The following is a 27,628-nucleotide window of genomic DNA, read 5'->3' on the forward strand; positions in this document are numbered from 1 at the left end:
CTCCAAATAGCCTCATTTCCTGCGGCTCTATCGATCCCACAGTTATTTCCAACTTTTCTCCATTTTGTTACTCCAAGGATAGAAAAAAAGACAGAGAGCGCAATTAAAAGGAAAACGGAAAACAGGCCTGTAGTTTTTTTCTTGTTTTTCTCCTTCTGCTGCCTTCTGGTTTTGTTTCTGCATGCTTTCATTAGTCTTCTACGCAACATTAAATTCTCAAAGCATAGTCCAATAAAACACTTGTGCGAAGATAAGAAGACGAGAGCTCTAAATGTTCTGTCAGGCGTCTCTGCCTAATGCGGTCTAGGAACTTCTTAGTTTCTTGATCCAAACCAGATTTGGGGTAGAAACTAGAAAGTGAGAGTCTTAGAGCACGGGAGTCTGTTGGGCCGTTTCACGATTGGCCCGAGGTGCAGGCAGGATAGTAGGCGGCCGGATGGAGGGGTTAGGTACTGGTGTTGTCTCAAGGTTTACTTTTTCCTTTGTAATCTGTTCAATCCGTGCTAAACTTGCAGCAGGATCTGGGCTTTAACAAGGTATTACGTTACGGGCAGGTGTATCCATCCACAGAGGGGGGAGTGGGGAACTAGCTGGGCTATCCAGAAACAAAGCCTGTTCTCTGGGACGGGGACAGGAGACAGACATCCTCAACAGGTTGGCATCACTCGCCTGGTACGCAGTACCCCTGTGAATGTTCTTCTCTTCAATATGTTATTGCATTTACAATTATCTGTCAAATTTAGATTAGTTATCACATGGTTTACCATAGCTTTGCTAATGTTTTTAATAAATCAAATTCAATCAAATTTTATTGGTCACATATACAAGCGGATGTTAATGTGAGTGTAGAGAAATGCTTGTGCTTCTAGATCCGACAGTGCGGTAATATCTAACCAGTAATCTAACAATTTCACAACAACTACCTAATACACACACAAAGGGATGGAATAAGAAAATGTACATATAAATATAAGGATGAGCGATGGCCGCGCAGCATAGGCAAGATGCAATAGATGGTATAAAATACAGTATATCCATATGAGATGAGTAATGTAAGATATGTAAACATTATTAAAGTGGCTTTTTTTAACCTGTTTAGGATAGTGGACAGTATTTTCACGGCCGGATAAAAAACGTCCCCGATTTAATCTGGTTATTACTCCTGCCCAGAAACTAGAATATGCATATAATTAGTAGATGTGGATAGAAAACACCCTAAAGTTTCTAAAACTGTTTGAATGGTGTCTGTGAGAATAAAAGAACTCATACGGCAGGCCAAAAACTAAGATTCCATACAGGAAGTGTCCTCTCTGACCATTTCTTGTCCTTCTATAGCCTCTTTATGGAAAATAGAGGATCTCTGCTGTAACGTGACACTTTCTAAGGCTCACATAGGCTCTCAGAAGGCGCCAGAACGGGGAATGATGACTCTGCAGTCCCTGGGCGAAAAACAGTAGGGCATTTGGAAAGTGGTCGTTCTGAGAACAATGACATGGGTGCGCGCGTGCATGTGAAGACTCCATTTTCTATTTTCAGTGTTTGAACGAAAACAAGGTGAGAAAAATCGCATAAAAATTGATTTTAAACAGCGTTTGACAAGCTTCGAAGTACGGTAATGGAATATTTTGACATTTTTTGTCACGATATGCGCCAGCGCGTCACCCTTCGGATAGTGTCTTGAACGCAAGAACAAAACGCAGCAATTTGGATATAACTATGGATTATTTGGAACCAAAACAACATTGGGTGTTGAAGTAGAAGTCCTGGGAGTGCATTCTGACGAAGAACAGCAAAGGTAATCCAATTTTTCTTATAGTAAATCTGAGTTTGGTGAGTGCCAAACTTGGTGGGTGTCAAAATAGCTAGCCATGATGGCCGGGCTATCTACTCAGAATATTGCAAAATGTGCTTTCACCGAAAAGCTATTTTAAAATAGGACACCGCGGTTGCATAAAGGAGTTCTGTATCTATAATTCTTAAAATAATTGTTATGTTTTTTGTGAACATTTATCGTGAGTAATTTGTAAATTCACCGGAAGTGTTCAGTGGGTATGCTAGTTCTGAACGTCACATGCTAATGTAAAAAGCTGGTTTTTGATATAAATATGAACTTGATTGAACAAAACATGCATGTATTGTATAACATAATGTCCTAGGAGTGTCATCTGATGAAGATCATCAAGGGTTAGTGCTGAATTTATTTTATTTTGCTCCTTTGCACCATATTATTTATGTTTTATCTTTGAACTTTCTTCAAACTACAAATCTACCATTCCAGTGTTTTTCTTGCTATACTTTATTTACTTTGCCACCATGGCATTTTTTTGCCTTTACCTCCCTTATCTCACATCATTTGCTCACATTGTATATAGTCTTATTTTTTTTTCTTCTACTGCATCATTGATTGTATGTTGTTTTACTCCATGTGTAACTCTGTGTTTTTGTATGTTGTCGAACTGCTTTGCTTTATCTTGGCCAGGTCGCAATTGTAAATGAGAACTTGTTCTCAACTTGCCTACCTGGTTAAATAAAGGTGAAATAAAATAAATAAAATAAAATGTAGCTGTGGTTTTGGTTTTTGTGACATTATATGCTAGCTTGAAAAATGGGTGTGTGATTATTTCTGGCTGGGTACTCTCCTGACATAATCTAATGTTTTGCTTTCGTTGTAAAGCCTTTTTGAAATCGGACAATGTGGTTAGATAAAGGAGAGTCATGTCTTTAAAATGGTGTAAAATAGTCATATGTTTGAAAAATGGAAGTTTTGGATTTTTGAGGAGTTTGTAATTCGCGCCACAACCCTATCATTGGATATTGGCGAGGCGTTCCGCTAGCGGAACATCTAGATGTAAGAGGTGACTAGTGATCCATGTATTAAAGTGGCTAAAGATCTGAGTCTGTATGTAGGCAACAGCCTCTCTGTGTTAGTGATGGCTGTTTAACAGTCTGATGGCCTTGAGATAGAAGCTGTTTTTCAGTCTCTCGGTCCCAGCTTTGATGCACCTGTACTGACCTCGTCTTCTGGATGGTAGCGGGGTGAACAGGCAGTAGCTCGGGTGGTTGTTGTCCTTGATTATCTTTTTGGCCTTCCTGTGACATCAGGTGGTGTAGGTGTCCTGGAGGTCAGGTAGTTTGCCCCCGGTGATGCGTTGTGCAGACCGCACCATCCTCTGGAAAGCCTTGCGGTTGAGGGCGGTGCAGTTGCCATACCAGGCGGTGATATAACCGAACAGGATGCTCTCAATTGTGCATCTGTAAAAGTTTGTGAGGGTTTTAGGTGACGAGACAAATTTCTTTAGCCTCCTGAGGTTGAAGAGTTGCTGTTGCGCATTCTTCACCACACTGTCTGTATGGGTGGACCATGTCAGTTTCTCTGTGATGTGTGTGCCGATGAACTAAAAACTTTCCACCTTCTCCACTACTGTCCTGTCGATGTGGATGGGGGGGTGCTCCCTTTGCTGTTTCCTGAAGTCCACGATCATATCCTTTGTTTTGTTGATGTTGAGTGTGAGGTTGTTTTCCTGACACCACACTCCGAGTGCCCTCACCTCCTCCCTGTAGGCTGTCTTGACGTTGTTGGTAATCAAGCCCACTGCTGTTTTGTCGTCTGCAAATAAGCAATAGGATAGAACTCGTCTCATTTGACAGATAATCCTTAATGCAATAACACATACTGAAAGTTTAAACTTTGCTTTGCACATATATTCTAATGGCAAACTTTCATCATCTGAATACCCTCCAAAAGAAGTGATTGGACGAGGTCAGAGTCCCTGCCCATCTTCCGAAAACGTCTGAAACCCTACCTCTTCAAAGAGTCTCTTAAATAAGGCATTTCAATTTGCACTCGACTTTTCCTACTAGCACTGACTTTGGTGACAAAGGCTTCTTTATTGAGAAACAATGTACACAACTGTGATATGTGGTTATCTCAACTAGCTATGTTAAAATGAATGCAGCAAATGTAAGACACTCTGGATAAGAGCGTCTCCTAAATAACAAAAATATAAACATAGAGTATGGTAAGGAGCACAGTAAGCCCAGTGGCAGCGGAGACCACGCTCTGATTGGCTGAGGCATAGCTGGGTCAAGGTTCACCACACATTCCAGCACAGAGACAAAGTATACTTCTTCATCTGACTGAGCAGAGTTGCTCCATACATCAGCGCATACGGGCCACTGATGATAAATACACAATATCAGTAAACAGCATTGCCAGCCCCCTATACCACACAGTCTGCTTGGCTAATTCCTTTAGATTCCGCAATGCTCTCCAGTGGGTGGTGAAGACAGCCCAGTACGTCACTGGGACCGTGCTCCCACCCATCCAGGACATCTACTTGAGACGGTGCCTGAGGAGGTCCCGCAGAATCATCAAGGACCACACATACCCCAGCCACGAGCTGTTCACTCCCTTACCATCGGGGAGACGGGTCCTTCTCAACAATGCAACAAGAGAAGATAACAACATGAACATTGTATGTCTGTCTGTCTGTCTGTCTGTATGCGTGTGTGCGCGCACGCACGCACTCACCCACCGCTGGCCACTGTGTCCTCTGTTGAATTGAGTCATAAATCGTTCACTGTGGACGGCCCCATCTCCTACTCCCCAACCCTTCAAATCTATTGATTTATTTATAGAATAAATCCCAAGCAAAAAGTTCATACATATTGATGCCTTTCAATCTAATCTCGTAAATGATTGAGTATGATACATTCTCTGTGTGTGCACTTACATGAAGATGTTTCGGCAGGAGCGTAGGCGTGGGTGTGTACGTGCCTGTGTTTGTAAGTACGGTATGTGTGTTTGCAAGTGTGTGTGCGTCTCTCTTTCTCTCTCGTTTCTCTGCTTGTCTCTTTTTCTCTGCCTCCCTCCTTACCCAGGGGCCCTAGTCACTTCCCTCTAGAGCTGCTGTGGCGCTCTAATTGATTGTGCTCTTTGTCTCTGGGCTGACATGCTCTGTTCAAAGGAATGGCCTCTCTCCTGGGAGACCTATGTCTCTCCAGTAGGTAGCTCAGCCTCTTAAAAGGGCCTGCCGGAGCCCAGCCAGAGGCCAGCCAGGCTAATGGGCATGATTAGAGACAAAACCGCGGTGGAGAAGTGAACTGCAGATACCGCTACACTACTCCCCCATTCTTCCTCTTGCGTGCGCGCTTCCTCTTGTTCTCTCTTTATTTTTCTCTATATATTTTGCGCTCTCTCTCTCTCTCTCTCTCTCTCTGTCTCTGTCTCTCTCTCTCTCTCTCTCTGTCTCTCTGTCTCTCTGTCTCTGTCTCTCCTGGCTACAGATATCTGAAGTGTCTGCGCTTCAAATATTGATATCCGAAGTGTCTGCCTGTCCTGGCCCATAGTCCCCCTCTATGTGATATGTGGTGCTTTTCTAAGGGAGACTGTCAGGCTTCTCCTTCTAAGTGGCTTTCAAGCTACATTTTTATTATGGCTTCCGTGAGTGACCTGCCAGTTAAAGAATCAATGCGTTGCCGATTTAAGATCTGTGTCCCACTAAGATAGGCCTAGCGTAAAACTTCAATTTTTAGCCTGGGCGTTTATTTTCTTAAATCAATGAGCACAACAGGCGCTTATTCGAGACAGGCTTCTATTTGAGCCAGGTGTCTTCATCCTTAATGCACACAGCTTTTGCTACTTTGCATAGTTAAATGTTTAATTCCAGCATTCACTTCCAGCGGTATACACTACCGTTCAAAAGTTTGGGGTCACTTAGAAATATCCTTGTTTTTGAAAGAAAAGCAATTTTTTCTGTCCATTAAAATAACATCAAATTGATCAGAAATACAGTGTAGACATTGTTAATGTTGTAAATTACTATTGTAGCTGGAAATGGCAGATTTTTTTATGGAATATCTACGTAGGCGTACAGAGGCCCATTATCAGCAACCATCACTCCTGTTTTCTAATGGCACGTTGTGTTAGCTTAATCCAAGTTTATCATTTTAAAAGGCTAATTGATCATTAGAAAACCCATTTGCAATTATGTTGGCACAGCTGAAAACTGTTGTCCTGATTAAAGAAGCAATGAAACTGGCCTTCTTTAGACTAGTTGAGTATCTGGAGTATCAGCATTTGTGGGTTCAATTACAAGCTCAAAGTGGCCAGAAACAAAGAACTATCTTCTGAAATTCATCAGTCTATTCTTGTTCTGAGACATTTTTAAGTGACCCCAAACTTTTGAACGTTTGTATCTATGAAATCAAATCAAGGTTTATTGGTCGGGTACACAGCTTAGCAGATGTTATAGCGGGTGTAGTGAAATGCTTATGTTACCAGTTTCTAACAATGCAGTAAAATGTCAAAGAAGTTCAAAATTAATTAAAATGTTTTTTTAATGTACTACAAAAAATGCAAGAAATCTCTAACGTTGGGACGAATCCAATTAACAATCCAAATAGCAGTAATCAAAATGCAGTCTAAGTATGTACAACGGAATAATTTACTCAAGACATACTAAGAATGATATGTACACTGCCTTTGGAAAGTATTCAGACCCCTAGACTTTTTCCACATTTTGTTACGTTACAGCCTTATTCTTAATTTGATCAAATAAAATGTTTTATATTTTAGATTCTTCAAAGTAGCCACACTTTGCCTTGATGACAGCTTTGCACACTCTTGGCATTCTCTCAACCAGCTTCACCTGGAATGCTTTTCCAACAGTCTTGAAGGAGTTCCCACATATGCTGAGCGCACTTGTTGGCTGCTTTTCCTTCACTCTGGTCGAACTCATCCCAAACCATCTCAATTGAGTGGAGGTCAGGTAGTTGTGGAGACCAGATCATCTGATGCAGCACTCCCATCACTCTCCTTGGTCAAATAGCCCTTACACAGCCGGAGATGTGTTGGGTCATTGTCCTGTTGAAAAACAAATGATAGTCCCACTAAGCTCAAACCAGATGAGATGGCGTATCACTGCAGAATGCTGTGGAAGCCATTGTTGTATTCTGGGTTAAACTTAAACTTGGAACATTGCTATCCTAGAGACTGGTTTTTACATCAGAAGTTAATGTTTATCTGTAGTAGCCAGATGGCTTTGGAATGTGCTGGGTGGACGGGAAGAAGTCACAGGATTGCTATAGGGGGGTGGAGATCTTTGGATTAGGCATCAAGGGGGTTGAGGTCAGGTCAGATCCCCTTAGGGTAATAAACCATTGTTTCTCCCGTATCACTTCGTCTTATCACTCGAACCGTGAAAGATGTAAGGATTGGAGAGAAAGAGGAGTGCCTAAATTGGAGTATATATACTTGTGGTGGTGGAAACATGTTTTGTCTAATGCAGCTGTATTGATCCTCTGGGAAGAATAAACTTGGTTAAGCTTTCATAATGTCCGTTGAGATTCTATAATGTAGAAAATAGTAAAACCAACAAGACTCTTCCTGGAGCTGGCCGCCATGCCAAACTGAGCAATCGGGGGAGAAGGGCTTTGGTCAGGGAGGTGAACAAGAAGCTGTTGGTCACTCTGACAGAGCTCTGGAGTTCCTCTGTGGAGATGGCAGAACTTTCCAGAAGGACACCCATCTCTGCAGCCCTCCACCAATCAGGCCTTTATGGTAGATTGACCAGACGAAAGCCGCTCCTCAGCAAAAGGCACGTGACAGCTCGTTTGGAGTTTGCCAAAAGGCACCAAAGACACTCAGACCATGACAAACAAGATTCTCTGTTCCGATGAAACCAAGATTGTCTGAATGGCGAGCATCACGTCTGGAGGAAACCTGGCACCATCCCTACAGTGAAGCATGATGGTGGCAGCGTCATGCTGTGGGGATGTTTTTCAGCGGCAGGGACTGGGAGACTAGTCAGGATCGAGGCAAGGATGAGTACAGAGGGAGCCTTGATGAAAACCTGCTCCAGAGCGCTCAGGACCTCAGACTGGGTCATTGCTTCACCTTCCAACAGGACAAGGACCCTAAGGGCAAACCCAAGACAATGCAGGAGTGGCTTCGGGACAAGTCTCTGAATGTCTTTAAGTGACCCAGCCAGAGCCCGGACTTGAACCTGATCAAACATCTCTTGAGAGACCTGAAATTAGCTGTGCAGCAACGCTCCCCATCCAACCTGGCAGAGCTTGAGAGGATCTGCAGAGAAGAATGGGAGAAACTCCCCAAATACAGGTGTGCCAAGCTTGTAGCGTCTTACCTAAAAAGACTCGAGGCTGTAATCAATGCCAAAGGTGCTTCCACAAAGTACTGAGTAAAGTGCCTGAATACTTAGTGGTTTGTCCTTTAAAAGTTGCAGTGTACTGCGACACAGCTTGCATAGTGCTGCAGAATTCTATGGCACGTTATTTAAGTGCCAACCACTGGTACCATTAATGCTAGTTAGTGCTAGTTTGACCATCAGAGGGCATCTTTGAGAAGCATTTGATAGCCTTCAATAGTGGCTGTACTAGAGAATTTAACCTGTTAGGGCTAGGGGGCAGTATTGACACAGCCGGATAAAAAACGTACCCGATTTAATCTGGTTACTACTCCTGCCCAGTAACTAGAATATGCATATAATTATTGGCTTTGGATAGAAAACACCCTAAAGTTTCTAAAACTGTTTGAATGGTGTCTGTGAGTATAACAGAACTCATATGGCAGGCCAAAACCTGAGAAGATTCCATGCAGGAAGTGGCCTGTCTGACAAATTGTGTTTCATCTTGGCTCTTTTTATTGAAGACTGAGGATCTTTGCAATAACGTGACACTTCCTACGGCTCCCATAGGCTCTCAGAGCCCGGGAAAAAGCTGAATGATATCGAGGCAGGCTCTGGCTGAAACACATTATCGCTTTTGGCAAGTGGCCGATCAGAGTACTATGGGCTTAGGCGCGTGCCCGAGTCGACCGAATGCTTTATTTTCTTTCGTCTGTTTACCTAAACGCAGATTCCCGGTCGGAATATTATCGCTTTTTTATGAGAAAAATTGCATAAAAATTGATTTTAAACAGCGGTTGACATGCTTCGAAGTACGGTAATGGAATATTTAGAATTTTTTTGTCACGAATTGCGCCATGCTCGTCACCCTTATTTACCCTTTCGGATAGTGTCTTGAACGCACAAACAAAACGCCGCTGTTTGGATATAACTATGGATTATTTTGAACCAAACCAACATTTGTTATTGAAGTAGAAGTCCTGGGAGTGCATTCTGACGAAGACAGCAAAGGTAATAACATTTTTCTTATAGTAAATCTGACTTTGATGAGTGCTAAACTTGCTGGGTGTCTAAATAGCTAGCCCTGTGATGCCGGGCTATCTACTGAGAATATTGCAAAATGTGCTTTCACCGAAAAGCTATTTTAAAATCGGACATATCAAGTGCATAGAGGAGTTCTGTATCTATAATTCTTAAAATAATTGTTATGCTTTTTGTGAACGTTTATCGTGAGTAATTTAGTAAATTCACCGGCAGTGTTCGGTGGGAATGCTAGTCACATGCTAGTCACATGCTAATGTAAAAAGCTGGTTTTTGATATAAATATGAACTTGATTGAACAAAAAATGCATGTATTGTATAACATAATGTCCTAGGGTTGTCATCTGATGAAGATCATCAAAGGTTAGTGCTACATTTAGCTGTGGTTTGGGTTTATGTGACATTATATGCTAGCTTGAAAAATGTGTGTCTGATTATTTCTGGCTGGGTACTCTGCTGACATAATCTAATGTTTTGCTTTCGTTGTAAAGCCTTTTTGAAATCGGACAGTGTGGTTAGATTAACGAGAGTCTTATCTTTAACCTCTTACATCTAGACGTTCCGCTAGCGGAACACCTGCTCCAATATCCAATGATGGGCGTGGCGCGAAATACAAACTCCTCTAAAATCCGAAAACTTCAATTTTTCAAACATATGACTATTTTACAGCATTTTAAAGACAAGACTCTCGTTAATCTAACCAGCCACTACCCAAATGCGCTACTTTTTTTCAGCCAGAGCCTGCAAAGCCACGATTCAGCTTTTTGCCGCCTTCTGAGAGCCCATGGGAGCCGTAGGAAGTGTCATGTAACAGCAGAGACCCTCTGTAATGGATAGAGATAATCAAGAAGGGCAAGAAATTGTCAGACAGGGCACTTCCTGCATGGAATCTTCTCAGGTTTTGGCCTGCCAAATGAGTTCTGTTATACTCACAGACACCATTCAAACAGTTTTAGAAACTTTGGTGTGTTTTCTATCCAAAGCTAATAATTATATGCATATTCTAGTTTCTGGGCAGGAGTAATAATCAGATTAAATCGGGTGCGTTTTTTTATCCGGCTGTGAAAATACTGCCCCCTAGCCATAACAGGTTAAAATGGTGTAAAATAGTCATATGTTTGAAAAATTGAAGTTTTTGCATTTTTTGGGAATTTGAATAACACGCCACGGGATTACACTGGCTGTTGAGTAGGTGGGACGCAGCCCATAGAGGTTAAAACCTTTTTTGTAAGAACATAGTATATGGAACTGATTTTAAGAAATGTTGCTTAATTAATTTGGTTAATATTATGGTGTTTCTATTCCAAGAAAAATGAAATACCCTCTGGGTTTCCATTAGGATCGAACAGAAAATATGGTGCTGTACAACGTGATGGTCGGGAGTAGGCTACAGTTCTGGGCTATTTAGCTAAAGAATCCCCGTGTTGTGCGGGCCCGCAGGAGACCGGGGTTCAATTCCCCGATGGGGAGGAAGGAGTAGGCTGTCCTTGTAAATAAGAATTTGTTCTTAACTGACTTGCCTAGTTAAATAAAGGTTACACTAAGAGCATAACATTTCTACATCCTAATTGTATAATTGAAGTCTAACCAATACCCAAACGGAGATTCAGTCAAAATAAAAATCTCATTGATTTGTCAAGACCAGTCCCCATTCTTGTCTCAGAGCAGCGCGAAACGGTGCTAAAAGAGTTGTAGACTATTGCTTCTATCTTCAATATGCGCTTTAAATAAATAAGACCTACACCACTTTTAGCAGCACATTACTCATCACTAGTGAGGCTCATGTTGCCTACGATAGGCTTACAGTATATAAAAAAATATGACATGACTCTCCGCCAATAATTACATATAGAGGATTGGAGGATTCTAAATTAAAAACAAAAGCTTCCTCATGGGTCTCCCGTTGGAGGCCGGCACGGGTATCTGTAGCAACGCATATTGTGTTGCGATGCGGTGACTTAGCTGCACCACTGGGGAGGCCCCATTCACATAGTATCAAAATACAGAGAGGTGTTGGAAAAGGTATATTGTCCTGCTGATGGGCTATTATAATACTGTGCATGGTGTCCAGGTCAGGATAACCAAAAATGTATTTATTAAAGACTATCAGAAAGAATGTTGGTACTTATTTATTTTGATCCAAAGCCATGCATGAGTGAGTCACTCAGCTTTATGTAGGTGCTGGCTATATGACTGTGCCATCAACTTGATGGTAATAATAACGATATTTTGGAGGTTATTTCGTTTATTTTTTAAACGAAAGTGAGCGATTTTAATCTGAATAAAAGCCAAAATAATATTTGTAAAGGCCAAAAAATTTCTGTTTTTAGATGGAGAGAAACGCTGGGCCAATTGTGCGCCACCTTATGGGACTCCCAATCACGGTCGGATGTGATGCATAATAATAGTAATACTTTTTGTTATATTATTTATTTTGTTTTTTCTGGTGGATTAAACAAATTGCAACCAATTACAGCCAGTTGTGATACAGCCAACCTAACTAAGAAATACATTTGACGATATAATTCTCCCCCTACCCTCCTCCTAGGCAAGTCTATTGTCCAGCTACCTGCTAATAGCCATAATGGCGCTGTACAACGTGACCGTGTGTGTTTGAAAGAGTATTTTCCACTAAGCAACAATTTGTTAACCCCTGTGCGGCCTCGACGGACATCCAGCGAAAAATCATATCGCCATTAGCATAACAAAATTTAATAAAAACAATTTTTCAATTTTTTTTTCTAATTATATCGTTTTATAGATACACCTCTCCTGAATCGAACCACGTTGTCTGATTTCAAAAAGGCTTTACAGCAAAAGCAAAACATTAGATTATGTTAGAGGAGTATATCGTAAAAGTAGCCACATAGCCATTTTCCGACCAACCACATGCATCACAAATAACCAAAAAACAGCTAAATGCAGCACTAACCTTTTACAAACTTCATCAGATGACACTCCTAGGACATCATGTTACACAATACATGCATTCTTTTGTTCGATAAAGTTCATATTTATATATAAAAACAGCATTTTACATCGGCGCGTAACGTTGACTAACTAAATTACTATTCGAAAACATTTTTAAAATATAATATTGTCATTCTAAGATTTATAGATGAATATCTCTTGAAAGCACCTGTAATGCCAGATTTAAAAATAACTTTACTGGGTAATCACACTTTGCGATAAAAGGGGATGCGATACTCAGAACAATAGGCTAGCAATAGGCTAGCCATCTTGGAACAATCGCATATCACATCTAGTCTTGTATACTATTGTCAATAATCCCTTACCTTTGATTATCTTCATCCTTAGGCACTTCCAGGAATCCCAGGTCCACAACAAATGTATTTTCGTTCGAAAAAGTTCATCCTTTATGTTCCATTAGCTTGTTGTTGTTAGCACGTTCAGAAGGCTAAACCAAAAGTTCCGACGTGCGCGGGGCTACTCTTTCAACAAAATGCATTTTTTTCTTATTTAGGTTCGTTCAAACATGTCAAACGTTGTATAACATAAATCTGTAGGGCCTTTTTCAACGAGAGCTCCAATAAGATTCGAGGGGGACGATTGCATTATGTTTCAAAACGTTTCGAAAGGGGAGGGTAACCAGGGGCGCCGGCATCATAATGGTGATGGCCCTCTCCGTGTGACCACGTTCCACTGCGTCTCATTCATTCAGTTTTCACAGTAGAAGGCTCAAATCACTTTGTAAAGACTGGGGACATCTAGTGGAAGCAATAGGAAGTGCTCAATGAACCATAGCTCACGGTGTGATTTAATAGGCAACGTGATGAAGTTGAGTTCGCAATTCAGAATTCCACTTCCTGTTTCAATCTGTCTCGGGGTTTTGACTGCCATATGAGTTCTGTTATACTCACAGACACCATTCAAACAGTTTTAGAAACTTTAGGGTGTTTTCTATCCAAAGCCAATAATTATATGCATATTCTAGTTACTGGGCAGGAGTAGTAACCAGATTAAACTGGGTACGTTTTTTATCCGGCCGTGTCAATACTGCCCCCTAGCCCTAACAGGTTAAGGGTGTTGTATGTATAGTGAAGGTGATATGGTCCTTGACTTTCAAAGTACTTCATGATCACAGAAGTGAGTGCAACCGGGCCGGCAGCTTTGCTTGGGTTAACACACTTGAACGTCCTACTCATGTCGGCTACAGAGATCGGGAGCCCGCAGTCCTCGTGAGCAGCGGGGGCAATGTCGGTGACTCGGTGTTGTTTTCCTCTTTGATTGTCTTGCGGTGGTCGTAGGTGGTCTGTTTGTATTCGTACATGTTTCCAGTTACCTTGCCGTGGTTAAATGTGTGTGGTTCGCACTTTCAGTTGCTTTGGTAATGCTGCCATCTAGCTGTGGTTTTTGTTTTGGGTATGTTCTTACAGTCACTGTAGAAACAACATTCTCTATGCACTTTCTGATGAACCCAGAGACAGAGTCGGTGTATTCGGCGATGTTATTCTCAGAGGCGGCCTGAACATATCCTAGTCTGCGTGATCAAAACAGTTCTGTAGCATGGATTCCGATTGGTCAGACCAACGTTAAACAGACCTTACCACGATTGCCTCCTGTTTTGGGAGTATTTTCCTTAAATTTCCTTTGTTAAAGTCCCTGGCTAAAACAAATGCGGTATATGCTTTTTCCAATTTGTTCAATGTCCCATGTTATTCTTTGAGTGCCAGCGTGGTGTCAGCTTGTGGGGGGATATACACAGCCGTGATCCAAACAGCTGTGAATTCTCTCGGGAGATAATGGGGTCGTCATTTATCGTAAGGTATTCCAGGTCAGGGGAACAGAAACTCTTAAGGCGTTTGTGCATTCTGACAATCACTCAATGAGTTGTTGATCATGAAACATACTACTCTGCCTTTGTTTTTCCCCTGTCCTCGCAATGTACGGAAAAATCAGCAGGCTGTATAGCCTGTTCAGGCACCCCCCCCCTGACATCTAAATCTCTGTAAGGCTTATTACATTACAGTCACTCGTATCTCTCTCGTAGGAAGTCCACACTCTGGACAATAAATGTTGCGAGCTCAGAGACTGCACATTAGCAAGTAATGGACTAGAAAGCGTAGGGTGGTTTAGCCTTTTCCTTAATGGGACTAGTACTCTAGCTCGCCTTTCCCTTGTCCAGAAGTGCTTTTCCATCATAAGAAATAATACTAGAAACTTTCTGATCAAATAACGTTAAAAAAAATAATACTAAAATAAACTAAGGACTGCAAAGTTGGTTGGGAGCTAGCAACAGGGCGACCATCATCAGCGCCATCTTGTTCACAGTGAATTGGGAGGGTGAGATTGAGATTACTTTTAGATACCGTGTGATTTAGGTTATCTGTCCTCATCCTACAGACAATGGAGTGGAATGGCTATGTCACATTACAGTACAGGGATTGCACGTGTACTTCTCTCTATTACCAGCGGGGAGAAGTCTCTTTCTCCCCTTTCTCTACCTCACCCCCCCTCTTTCTTTCACACTCTCTCATCTATCCACCCACTCTTTCCCTCTCGTATGGTCCCTCTGTCTCTCTGATAGCCAGTGTTGGCTTTTACCTGAACATATGCGTGGATCTGGGGTGTTTAAACACGCAGCCAAGCTTTCAGGAGCTGGCAAATCATCTGGCGACCCCAATCAACTGGCATCGAATGCAGCTAGCTAGTTTAGCCTACTCAAACAGAGAAGGATGCTATGTTAGCTAGCTGGCTATGGCTATCCAACACTGGAACTCTTCCAAGTCAAGGTGATTGATTGCCTTGTTTTCCCTGGCTGGCACAGTTTGTGTGTTTAGAGTTGTGTCCAGCCTATCCTCCTCTCACATCCCACAGGGTCCCCTCATCAGAACGCCCACACACACACACACACACACACACACACACACACACACACACACACACACACACACACACACACACACAACATTGAAATGTTGCCTCTAAACTCTGAAACACCAGCAAAGCCGCAGGACCTGGCTGTTGGGTCTGGCTTTGCTATTGTACCAGAAGCAGTCACAGTTGGCCATAAGTGTGAATTATTTATTGATTATAGGGCCAGATCCTGATCTTCAGATGTAGTTCCGTTCACTTACATGTACAGTGTATATATGCCATTTTGCAGACGCTTTTATCCAAAGCGACTTAGTCATGCTTGCGTACATTTTACATATGGGTGGTCCCGGGAATCAAACCAACTACCTTGGCATTACATGTCCCATGCTCTACCAGCCGAGCTACAAAGGACCACTTGTAAACATATTGAGTCTGTCAAAGCCAGCTAATCAAAGAGTATTAAGAGTGAATGGTAGAGCTTGAGCTGTCACTGGAATTGGGCTTCTTGGTACCCTGTGTTTTGTGTGTGCGCGCGCAAGGCCAAGCAGGTGTCGGGCTACAGTGCACAGGTGGGATGTGTTGAAAGTACAGTTCTGGGTGCCAAAGTGGAGTGGCCTGATTACAGTACAACAACAGTCAAGGCAAGGTGACCTGGAGCAGTTTATTTGCACACAGGGAGTTGTGGATTCTGGCTATTTTCCCTCCCTCGTTCATCACCCTTCTCAATCACCCTCTGTCCATTTCTCTTTCCCTTGTCTGCCCTCTCTCTCATTCTTTGCTCCATATCTGTCCCTCTGACACCCTCTCTCGCTCATGATGGACTGTTTCCATCTCTCTCTATCCATCTCTCTCTTCTTCTTTTGTCCCTTTCTGAAACACACTCTATCCCTCTCCCTCCTCCTCTCTTTCCCTGTCCCATTCTCCTTACACTGGCATCCCTCTCTTCTTCTCTCCAGTGTGGAGGTGTGCTTCAGAGAGAGCAGCCTTCCCTATCTCTTGGGAGCAGGCGTGAGAGACCAGACACACTCTCCTCTTTCTCGACCCATGGCCCTTGGGGATAAACCTACCCAAATGTCATGCTGTTCTTAACCCAAAGTGAAATCAAACCCCAGACATCCTCTTCATTATCTGCCCTGAGCCACCGCAGCGCACCGCACTACCAAATATTCATACCAAAAACAATAACACAGATCTCTCTTCTCTTCTCCGCCTTCGTCTCTCCTCTTGCTCTGTCTGGAGCAGCAGGGGAGGGAAGAACGTGTGTCTCTCACTCATTCCATGTGAGGGAAAGAAAGGTGGAGGAAGAAGTAGTCCTGTTTCACTCAATTGGGACAGAGTAGTTTCTAAATATGCTGTGAAGAGAAGACATTGTGTCCTCGTCTCCTGAGAGCTCTTTTGATTCACCGTTGCCAGAGCCGAGTCTCAATAGATAAGGTGACATTCACACTGCCTCTCTCTCGCTCTGTCTCTCTCGCTCTGTCTCTCTCGCTCTGTCTCTCTCGCTCTGTCTCTCTCGCTCTGTCTCTCGTGCGCGCTCTCTCTCACACGTGCTCTCTTTCTCTCTGACACACACTTTGACTTGTTCCACATATGAACACTTCCTTACCTAACGTCACCAGTATTGCACACACCTTACACATCATAATCAAGTCCTTGCTAGGGCTTTTCCATGGCAAATAAAGCTTGGGAAATAAATACATGTGTTGTTTTTCTTCTCTCAATGGCGAAATTGTATTTAAATGCAGTTTGATGGCACATGGCGCTACATTGATTGGCACCCAGTTGTGATGTTGGATCCAGCGGCGGGCAGAAGATCTAATATAACCAGACAGACACATACTGAAGTAATTAGAGGCACTTTCGTGCTGACAGTGGAGAAGGGCCAATTATGTTTTGTTAGCCAGGCAGGCAGGGCAGGGTGCTAGCTATCTGGCTGCATTGTGTTGTGTAACCAGCCAGTATCTTTTAATTAGCAGCTGAGTAAGTCTGGGGGAAGAACCAACCAGAACCAGCACACAGCGAGCAGTAATTATGGACAGAGCCAGGACTAGGAGCTCACCGCCCCAGGGCGTTGCCTTTTACTTCGGCCGGTCGAGTGCAAACATACACACTCACGCAGACACACACACACAACCTTGATTGGAGATGCAGGCTGAATTAGATTGTGTCTCCCAGATGACCTTAAGCCAGTGGCTGTAATGGAGGAGACAATTGTGAATGCCCTCGTCTCGCTCTCTCTCTAGCGCTATCGCTCCCTCACTTCCTCTCTCTCTCTAGCTCTATCGCTCCCTCACTTCCTCTCTCTCTCTAGCTCTATCGCTCCCTCACTTCCTCTCTCTCTCTAGCGCTATCGCTCCCTCACTTCCTCTCTCTCTCTAGCTCTATCGCTCCCTCACTTCCTCTCTCTCTATAGCTCTATCGCTCCCTCACTTCCTCTCTCTCTCTAGCTCTATCGCTCCCTCACTTCCTCTCTCTCTCTAGCTCTATCGCTCCCTCACTTCTCTCTCTCTCGCTCCCTCACTTCCTCTCTCTCTCTAGCTCTATCGCTTCCTCTCTCTCTCTAGCTCTATCGCTCCCTCACTTCTCTCTCTCTAGCTCTATCGCTCCCTCACTTCCTCTCTCTCTAGCTCTATCGCTCCCTCACTTCCTCTCTCTCTCTAGCTCTATCGCTCCCTCACTTCTCTAGCTCTATCGCTCCCTCACTTCTTCTCTCTCTCTCTAGCTCTATCGCTCCCTCACTTCTTCTCTCTCTCTCTAGCTCTATCGTCCCTTACTACTTCTCTCTCTCTGTCTAGCTCTATCGTCCCTCACTTCCTCTCTCTAGCTCTATCGCTCCCTCACTTCTTCTCTCTAGCTCTATCGCTCCCTCACTTCCTCTCTCTCTCTAGCTCTATCGCTCACTTACTTCCTCTCTCTCTCTAGCTCTATCGCTCCCTCACGTCTCTCTCTCTAGCTCTATCGCTCCCTCACTTCTTCTCTCTCTCTCTAGCTCTATCGCTCCCTCACTTCTTCTCTCTCTCTCTCTCTAGCTCTATCGTCCCTTACTACTTCTCTCTCTCTGTCTAGCTCTATCGTCCCTCACTTCCTCTCTCTAGCTCTATCGCTCCCTCACTTCTTCTCTCTAGCTCTATCGCTCCCTCACTTCCTCTCTCTCTCTAGCTCTATCGCTCACTTACTTCCTCTCTCTCTCTAGCTCTATCGCTCCCTCACGTCTCTCTCTCTAGCTCTATCGCTCCCTCAATTCTTCTCTCTCTCTAGCTCTATCGCTCCCACACTTCTTCTCTCTCTCTAGCTCTATCACTCCCTCACTTCCTCTCTCTCTCTAGCTCTATCGCTCCCTCACTTCTCTCTCTCTAGCTCTATCGCTCCCTCACTTCTCTCTCTCTCTCCAGCTCTATCGCTCCCTCACTTCTCTCTCTCTCTCCAGCTCTATCGCTCCCTCACTTCTTCTCTCTCCCTTGCTCTATCGCTCCCACACTACTTCTCTCTCTCTAGCTCTATCGCTCCCACACTTCTTCTCTCTCTCTCTAGCTCTATCACTCCCACACTTCTCTCTCTCTAGCTCTATCGCTCCCGCACTTCTCCTCTCTCTCTCTAGCTCTATCGCTCCCACACTTCTTCTCTCTCTCTAGCTCTATCGCTCCCTCACTTCTTCTCTCTCTCTAGCTCTATCGCTCCCTCACTTCTTCTCTCTCTAGCTCTATCGCTCCCTCACTTCTCTCTCTCTCTAGCTCTATCGCTCCCTCACTTCTTCTCTCTCTCTAGCTCTATCGCTCCCACACTTCTTCTCTCTCTCTCTAGCTCTATCGCTCCCTCACTTCTTCTCTCTCTCTCTAGCTCTATCGCTCCCTCACTTCTTCTCTCTCTCTAGCTCTATCGCTCCCTCACTTCTCTCTCTCTAGCTCTATCGCTCCCTCACTTCTTCTCTCTCTCTAGCTCTATCGCTCCCTCACTTCTTCTCTCTCTAGCTCTATCGCTCCCACACTTCTTCTCTCTCTCTCTAGCTCTATCGCTCCCACACTTCTTCTCTCTCTCTCTAGCTCTATCGCTCTCTCTCACTCCTCAGCACGCTTATTCTGAGAGGGAAGCCTTCAGATTTTCTTGCACTCGTTAAACTAGAAAAGGCCCAAGGTGCAGATCTGTCTGTCATTAATATGCCCTCTTTCCCCCTCCTTTTCTCTCCTCCGCTCATCCCTCTCGCTCTCTCTCTTTCCTTCTCTCTATCCTAGCCACAGCTGCCAAAGTTCCCAGTGGCCACCGTCGTCTCTGTCCCCCCTCCGTTGGCTTCCAGAGCACCTGTGTACCTTGCTGATCAAAGACCCCCTGACGCCAAATCCTTCAAAAGCAAAGAGCCCCCCTCTTCCTCCCTCCTGCTACCCACCTCCTCATCCTCCTCTACCTCCAGAAGACCGGCGAAGGTGCGGGACAGAGCGAAAGGAGACAGAGACAAGAAGAAGAAGAAACACAAGAAGAGGTCACCGGCGAGATCGCGGTCTCGCTCCAAGTCGCGGTCCAAAACCAAGCATGCCCTGCCCAGCGCCTACAAAACAGTCCGCAGGTCTAGGTGAGTGGTCCAACCCCTTTCCCCACAATAAACTGTCTCTCTCATCACAACATGGCCTTTACAGTGGAATAGGTGTTATGTGGCCTGAGGCTCAGACTTTTGAACATAATTCATTAACGATCAAACTGCTCTGTTTATGAACCTACAGTACCTGATGCCTCTACCGTGCCTACTGCCTAATGAAGGAAGTGGCTTTCTGGCTGGCTGGCAGTATTCTTTTGCAGCAGCTTCACTATAGCGGGTCGGCTTCCTCGCTGTTTCCCGATGCCTCAACACACTCCAAGTTTTTAATGTCAAATGTTTTCTCCCCCTCCTCTCACTCTTTTTGAAAATCAAGGCCAGTTTGTCATTATCAGCGGGTGGAGTTGCTGTAATTATGCCAGCCTCGTGTCATTCTGACGAGCCTTAATGTAATTTCACTGAGATTTAATCGTTTCTGCCCGAGGTTTTAAATCACTTACGGTATGTGAATTAAAGGGCTTAGATTGAGAAGGGGGCCTCTACTGAGCCTCGTGTCAGAGATTTCACTCCTCTAATGTGCAAGCACGCCAAATTTCATCCCTTAATCAAAAAATAATTCTCCTCGACCGCGAAAGTCAAAATAAAATACAAAAATCCTGGTTGCGGGAGAGTGAAATGGATCCCTGATAATGAGCAGTCACAGAATCAGTCAGCGTTTTGTTTTGTGTTGGGAGGCTGGAAGAGGCTATCCCCAGCATCTTCCTTACTAATCCTGAGAATGATGTCTTGGGAATGGAGCCTTCCTGCAGGTGGCTAGCTGGCTGCGTATATGTTTTTGTGCATCCCAAATAGCACCCTGGGGAAAAAGTTGTGCACTATTTAGGGAATAGGTCCCTGGTCAAAAGTAGTGCACTATATAGGGAATAGGGTGTCATTTGAGAGGCAGCCTGTCTGTCTGGGTCTCAGGGGTGACAACCGAGTTAAGCTGGCAGCTCACTCTCCTCGTGTCCTTTCTCCCCCTCATCTCCAGCTCTGTTAGTGACACGCTGAGTGCTGTCAGATACTGAAAGGATTACACACACACATGTCTCTGACCCCGTCATAACTGTCCATCACACAAAGACAGAGCTACACACTCATACAGGGAGAGAGGACATGGTTAATGAGGACCCTGGCTGTGACACGGGGGGAGTTTCCCCCCTCATTAACTCGTCAGCTGCTCGTCATTAACTGGCCTACTACTTTCCCACCATCTCTCTTTCTCTCTCCCTTCCCCTCATCCCTCCTACCCCTCCCTCCTCCTCTCTGTCCATCATCTGCATCCTGTCTTAGTCTCATGGTCAACTCTGTCCTGTCAGCCCTCTGACATTGTCTGTAGTCATTGACAGGTCTGTCCTGCCCCCATCCTTAGCCCCTGAACCCCTTCCCCCGGGGCCCTTTGCCCCGGGGGAAGTCTAAGATCATTACCAGTGGAGTGTAGAGGCCCCCGTGGGCCCATGAAGGGCCAGGATGGGGTCAACAAAATCCATACAGGACAGATAATGAGGTAGGAGATTCGGGGATGGATGGGAAAGAGCAGCCACTAAGAGGCCTAAGGATGCATCCCAAATGACACCCTATTTCCTATAGGCCCTGATCAAAAGTAGTGCACTATAAAGGGATTAGAGTGCCATTTGGGGTACAGTCTCGATGTGGACAGAACTCATCCAATTTGCTCTTTAAAGTGTCTCTTTGATGGAGGTTTGGAATCATTGATCATATGCTCTGGTACTCTGCTCAGGCTAAGTGGATGTAGATTTCCCCCTGCATTTTAAATTGCCCTCAACCCCTTCCTCTGACAACTTCCTTTTTGCTCACTTTGTGGCCTCTTCAGCCCCTATGGCAGAGGATGACCTCTCTGTGTTTATCCTCGGGCCAAATTGGCGTTCGTCCAGCGGTCCACTGTGTCCCCGGCTGTACTTTTTAAACGGCTCCATTAGATTACGTTTTCAGCTCTGTGTGGCCAGTTTGTGTGTGTGCATTAAATATGTTTCTCTGTGGCTGTCTCTGTGTCTGAGGGAAAGTAGATCCAGACATGCACGTACACTAGTGTTCTTAAATAAACGCTCATTTGTTGCTGGTTGGTGGGGGTTGGAGGGGGTTGCCTTTAAATCAGGAGAAATGTGATTGTTTTTGTTATTATTGCGTGAGTCATTTGGTGTCGTTGTTGCTCTTGACAGTGGGATGTGAAACGGCTGAATCACCATGGTAATGGCATAATGGCTGTCCTGTATTATAAAGAGGGAGAGAGAGGAGCCTGTGATTTAACCACTCTGTAGACTCTCAGGTTGCGTCTCAAATTGCAACCGATTCCCTATATAGTGCAGTACTTTTGACCAGAGCTTTGTGCACTCTATAAGGAATAACGGACCATTTAGAACACAGCCACTGACATTTACATAGTGGCCTCTTGTCCTCCCTTAATATGTCCAATCTAATGGAGACTGATCTTAATTGGAGCAACAGATGGTAATATTAAAGTACAATTTAACTTTGTTTTTTAACCAAATCTGTATTTTGGATGTTATAGAAGTTACCAGACACTTTTTTGGGGGGTGCGATTTGGTTTTGAGAAACTTACCCCACCAGCGATAGACTTCCTCATGTTCATTCTGCAGTTTCAGGGGCATAGATAAAATATTAACAAACACTCCAAAAACACCCAGCTACTACTTCTCTGCGTAGCCCATGCATGTGCACACAAAAAAATATAGCACTTGAGTCCAACAAAATGGAATATTATAACGTTGTGGATAAAGTTCAGAATGACACAATTTCATGTGTACAACGTCTAAAGACCTGCATCATTGCCGTTTCTAAAATGACGTATTTGGGTGTTTTTGGAACCTTTGCCAATGCTTTATCTGTGCCCCTGCAACTGCAGAACAAGCTTGTGGAAGTCTATCGCTGGTGGGGTAAGTTTCTCAAAACCAAGTGAAATCACAGAAAATTGACCGGACACTTCCATAACATGCTATTTACTACCAAATACAGATGTGGTTAACCCTTTAGACCCAAATAGAATTCTAGAATGCTGATGTAGATTACTGAGATTTTTCAAAACAATCTCATTTTGTCACACATTTAAAACAGACAGACATAACTCAAAAACAAAGAACAAATGACAATTACAAGTTTTAGTTTTAAAGAACACAACCTCAATAGGAATAACACTAATTTTGTCTTCCATTGTCTAAAGACACTATCAAAAAACAATTAACACAACAAAAAACCCTAGAATACATTTGACTAAATGACTTACTCAAAATGTACCAAGTATAATATAATATACTTATAAATATTATTTACATTCAAATAAAAATGTTTTCCAAAACGTGGACAGAGGACTATATTCAGAAAGTATTTCAAAAACCACACAAAGTAGTCTATGTAAAAATGCAAACAGCTATTCAGAAACTATTTCAAAATGTAGATTGAGACACACAAAATGTCGAAATAGTAACCTGCTTTGACAATAATTCAGTGAATGCAACAAGTATTAGATTGATACAAACACAACTGTTAGACAATTTTCCCATATTTCACACTGCCACTTTAGTGTTTGCATTTAGCCTACAGTATCTCATGGAACTTCTGGAAGCATGTCACTTTTCTTGCCTGACAGACTAACTAGTAATAGCATGCAGCTTGGGCCATTTCCATATGAATTATATCAGTAGAAACAAGACAACACACCCAACAGCTAAACACGGAAACTATTTCCATGAGACACAGAGCAATCATTCAAGCTTCACCTCTGATGTGCTTGCCAAGTGATCATGACAGGACTTTCTAATCTGACAGTTATTTCCCAAATTTCACAGCATCTAACATCGACAACACCAAACATACATCTGCTCTCTACTTATTTCACTCACCTCGACGCTTTTCAAAGTGCAAGGACGTGTCTGTATCACCAACCACTATACTATAGATACAGCCTCTTTCACAGTGAAAAAGTTGTCTGCTTCGGCGCCTTCATTTTGAGTAAAACATTTTTTTAAAGTCAAATGACAGCATATCCTGTTTCTGGTTGATGATAACAGCCACGTGAATACGACAGCAGGTTGTTTGCAAGTTAATTTTACGATATAGACACATATTATTGTTCGTAAAACAAGGGCAGTAAACTCTAATTAATAAATGGAGACTCCGAACTGTTCAAAATATTTTTTTCTTTGCCCTCCATCTCAATATAGTAACTATGACCACACCCATGAACAGTACTCTGATTGGTAATAAAACTGAGAGGTGGGTAGAGCAGTAGAGGTCAGAGTACAGGGCATGGGGGCAGTTAGGTGGCCAGGGAATAGGCTGGGGCGTGGGAGGTCAGCCCCAGAGACCAGCTGCTGGTTAAAGCAGCAGATTGTAAAAAATTGGCAATTTCCCTCCAATTGAGTATTTCACACCCTCCATCTCTCCTCAGTGGTCTCAGTGCTTCACCACTAGAGAAAAGCTAGTTTGGCCTCGGGCACTGGGGAAAATACTGCATATTTCATTTTTTATGTTGCTTTGAGTTTTCCTCTCCGTGCTTCCATCTGTGTTCCCTCTTCCCACCTCTCTCCCTCTTTCTTTCTCTCTCACTCCCCCCTTCTCTTCTCCCCCTGTCTCTCTCTCCCTCCTTCCATCTCTGTGTTCATCTCTCTTTCCCTGTGTCTGTCTGCAGGTCTCGCTCCAGGTCCCCTGGGAGGAAGAACAGGGGGGACAGAAGGGCTCGCTCATCTGAGAGGAGGCGTGAGGAGAGGGAGAGGGAGCGCTATGGCCCTGCCGCCTGTCGCCTTGGCAACAACCTCGCTCTGCCCAGGAGGCACTCCAGATCCAGGTAGGTAGGGCTGGGAACCTTGGAAACAGTCATAAAGGGGAAACAGTGGGACAATGCTGTGAGAGAACTACATTTCTGTATTCAATGTAGCAGTTTGAGCTCCAGCAGCTCAGTGACTGTCTGTTTTGTCTCTCAATCCATTACTTCCTGAAAGGGTTTGTGCAGTTTCACCATGTCTCTCTCTATCCCTTCCTCCCTGTGCTCCAGGTCCCCTCATGAGAAGAGGAAGAGTAAGAGTTCTAGGGGCCAGCTCCAGAACAAGGGCTCCTCCTGTTCCCCCTCCTCATCCCCCGGCAGAGCCAAGAAGTCCCCCAGCGCCTCCCCTCCCACAAGCCCCACCTCCAGCCTCTCCAGGTAAAGCACCCCACCTCACCAGGCTGTTTATTAGGGCTGTCCCCAACTTTAAAAAATCTTGGTCGACCACGAGTCATCTGTTCTTTCGACAAATCGATTGGACTACATTTTGAAGCGTGTATTTTTCCATATATTGACACATCCGATGTATTTTAATCAAATCAACTACACGACGTGACCAAATGTATGTGGACATCTGCTCGTCTAATACCTCATTCCAAAATCATGGGCATTAATATGGAGTTGGTCCCGTCTTTGCTGCTATATATTTGCTGCCTCCACTCTTTTGGTAAGGCTTTCCACCAGATTTTGGCACATTGCTGCGGGCACTTGCTTCCGTTCAGTCACAACAGTATTACTGATGTCAGGCACTGATTAGGCCTGGCTCGCAGTCGGCATTCCAATTCATCTTAACCTCTATGGGCTAGGTGGGACGCAAGCGTCCCACCCGTGGTGCACTCCAACAGCAGGTGCATTTCAAGAGCGGCAAATTTGAATCCAAATAAATGTCAAAATTCAAATTTTTCAAACATACAACTATTTTACACCCTTTGAAAGATAAACATCTCCTTAATCTAACCACGTTTTACGATTTCAAAAAGGTTTTACGGCGAAAGCATAAATTTAGAGTATGTTAGGACAGTACATTTACAAGAGTTGTGTGTAATGTTTTGTCAATTCAAAGACAGGGTCACCAAAACCATAAAACCAGCTAAAATGATGCACTAACCTTTTACAATCTCCATCAGATGACACTCCTAGGACATTATGTTAGACAATGCAAGCATTTTTAGTTCTATCAAGTTCATATTTATATCCAAAAACAGCGTTTTACTATGGCATTGATGTTGAGGAAATCGTTTCCCTCCAATAACCGGCAGTCAAGTCAGCATCACAAATTAAATAATTAAAATTAGAAAACATTAGTAAAATATTATATTGTCATTTAAAGAATTATAGATTTACATCTCTTGAACGCAATCAACTTGCCAGATTTAAAAATAACCTTACTGGGAAATCACACTTTGCAATAATCTGAGCCCTGCGCCCAGAAAAATACGCGTTGCGATACAGACTAGCCGTCATGTTGGGGAGATCTAAAATCGAAAATACTATGTAAATAATCCATTACCTTTGATTCTCTTCATCAGATGTCACTTCCAGGTATCACAGGTCCATAACGAATGTAGTTTTGTTCAAAAAAGCTCATCATTTATGTCCAAAAATCTCCGTCTTGTTAGCACATGATCTAAGCCAGCCGGACTTCTCGTCATGAACGAGGGGAAAAAATATATTTACGTTCGTTCAAACATGTCAAACGTTGTATAGCATAAATCATTAGGGCCTTTTTTAACCAGAACATGAATAATATTCAAGGTGGACGAATGCATTCTCTTTTATAACGTATTGGAACGAGGGTACCCAACATGAACTCGAGCGCCAGGTGTCTAATGGGCCATCATCGTTCCATGGCTCTTGTTCGGTCAGATCTCCCTCCAGAAGACTCAAAACACTTTGTAAAGGCTGGTGACATCTAGTGGAAGCAATAGGAAGTGCCAAAATATTCCTCAGCCCCTGTGTTTTTCAATGGCATAGGTTTAAAGGTAATACAACACATCAGGTATCCACTTCCTGTCAGAAAATGTCTCAGGGTTTTGCCTGCCAAATGAGTTCTGTTATACTCACAGACACCATTCAAACAGTTTTAGAAACTTTAGAGTGTTTTCTATCCATATATAATAAGTATATGCATATTCTAGTTAGGATTCGTAACCAGATTAAATCGGGTACATTTTTTTATCCAGCCGTGCAAATACTGCCCCCTAGCCCTAACAGGTTAAAGGTGTTCGATGGGGTTGAGGTCAGGGCTCTGTGCAGGCCAGTCAAGTTCTTCCACACCGATCTCGAACAAACCATTTCTGTATGGACCTTGCTTTGTGCACGGGGGCATTGTCATGCTGAAACAGGAAAGAGCCTTTCCCAAACTGTTGCCACAAAGTTGGAAGCACGGAATCGTCTAGAATGTCATTGTATGCTGTAGCACTGAGATTTCCCTTCACTGGAACTAAGGGGCCTAGCCCGAACCATGGAAAAACAGCCTCAGACCATTATTCCTCCTCCACCAAACTTTACAGTTGACACTTTGCATTGGGGCAGGTAGCGTTCTCCTGGCATCCGCCAAACCCAGATTCGTCCGTCGAACTGCCAGATGGTGACGCGTGATTCATCACTCCAGAGAACGCATTGTCCACATACTTTTGTATGTAGTGTATATTCACTGAGCTTGTTTGATGCTTTAAGCACACTGTTTGATTAAATAACTAAGACACACAAATTACTAGTGGGAGTCCAACCAGCAATTGATTTGATTGTGCAGGTTCCGGGATCAGACTTGCTGTGCTGTGTTTAAAAAAAGAAAAGACCAAGTGACTGTGACTAGCACCCGTTGTCTCTCTCTCCTCCCTGCTACACCACCACCACCAAACATCAAAGTGTTTATCTCGCTGTGTTCCTGAATCTGCAACATAAGTACAGCCATTTCTGACTGAAAAGTTCTGTTACCGAAATCCCTAATTTGTTTAGGGGAAACATTCCCTTAACCCTTGCTCTCTTTACGTGACACATGTATGCATGTAACCAAAGACCTATTCGCACGGGACTAGTATTACTAGGGAATGTTGATAATGTAATTATTACTCCAAAATATATTGGAGCAATCTGAGGTATGTCGTAAATGCCTCCCAGCCTTCAGATGTGAGATAAACTTTCCAATTACACTTGATGTGTTTTAAGTCTATGGATGAAAAAGTAAACGTATCATTTCCAAACATTTAGGTCAGTATGCAGCTTTGTGGTCTATTA

At 43.6% G+C, this 27,628-nt stretch overlaps 1 protein-coding gene across 2 annotated transcripts in view; it reads left to right on the top strand.

Moving 5' to 3' along the window:
• LOC106566361 (splicing factor SWAP) overlaps positions 1-27,628 on the top strand; it is a 130,557-nt gene that overhangs the window by 93,889 nt on the left and 9,040 nt on the right. For both annotated transcript variants that reach the window (XM_082955394.1, XM_082955395.1), the window contains exons 14-16: positions 19,256-19,590; positions 24,257-24,412; positions 24,620-24,766. In XM_082955394.1, the coding sequence (XP_082811520.1) occupies positions 19,256-19,590; positions 24,257-24,412; positions 24,620-24,766 (638 nt within the window). The remainder of the gene's footprint in view (positions 1-19,255; positions 19,591-24,256; positions 24,413-24,619; positions 24,767-27,628) is intronic.

The sequence above is a fragment of the Salmo salar genome, chromosome 01, assembly GCF_965601325.2.
Source record: "Salmo salar chromosome 01, fSalSal1, whole genome shotgun sequence".
In the NCBI taxonomy this organism is placed as follows: domain Eukaryota; kingdom Metazoa; phylum Chordata; class Actinopteri; order Salmoniformes; family Salmonidae; genus Salmo; species Salmo salar.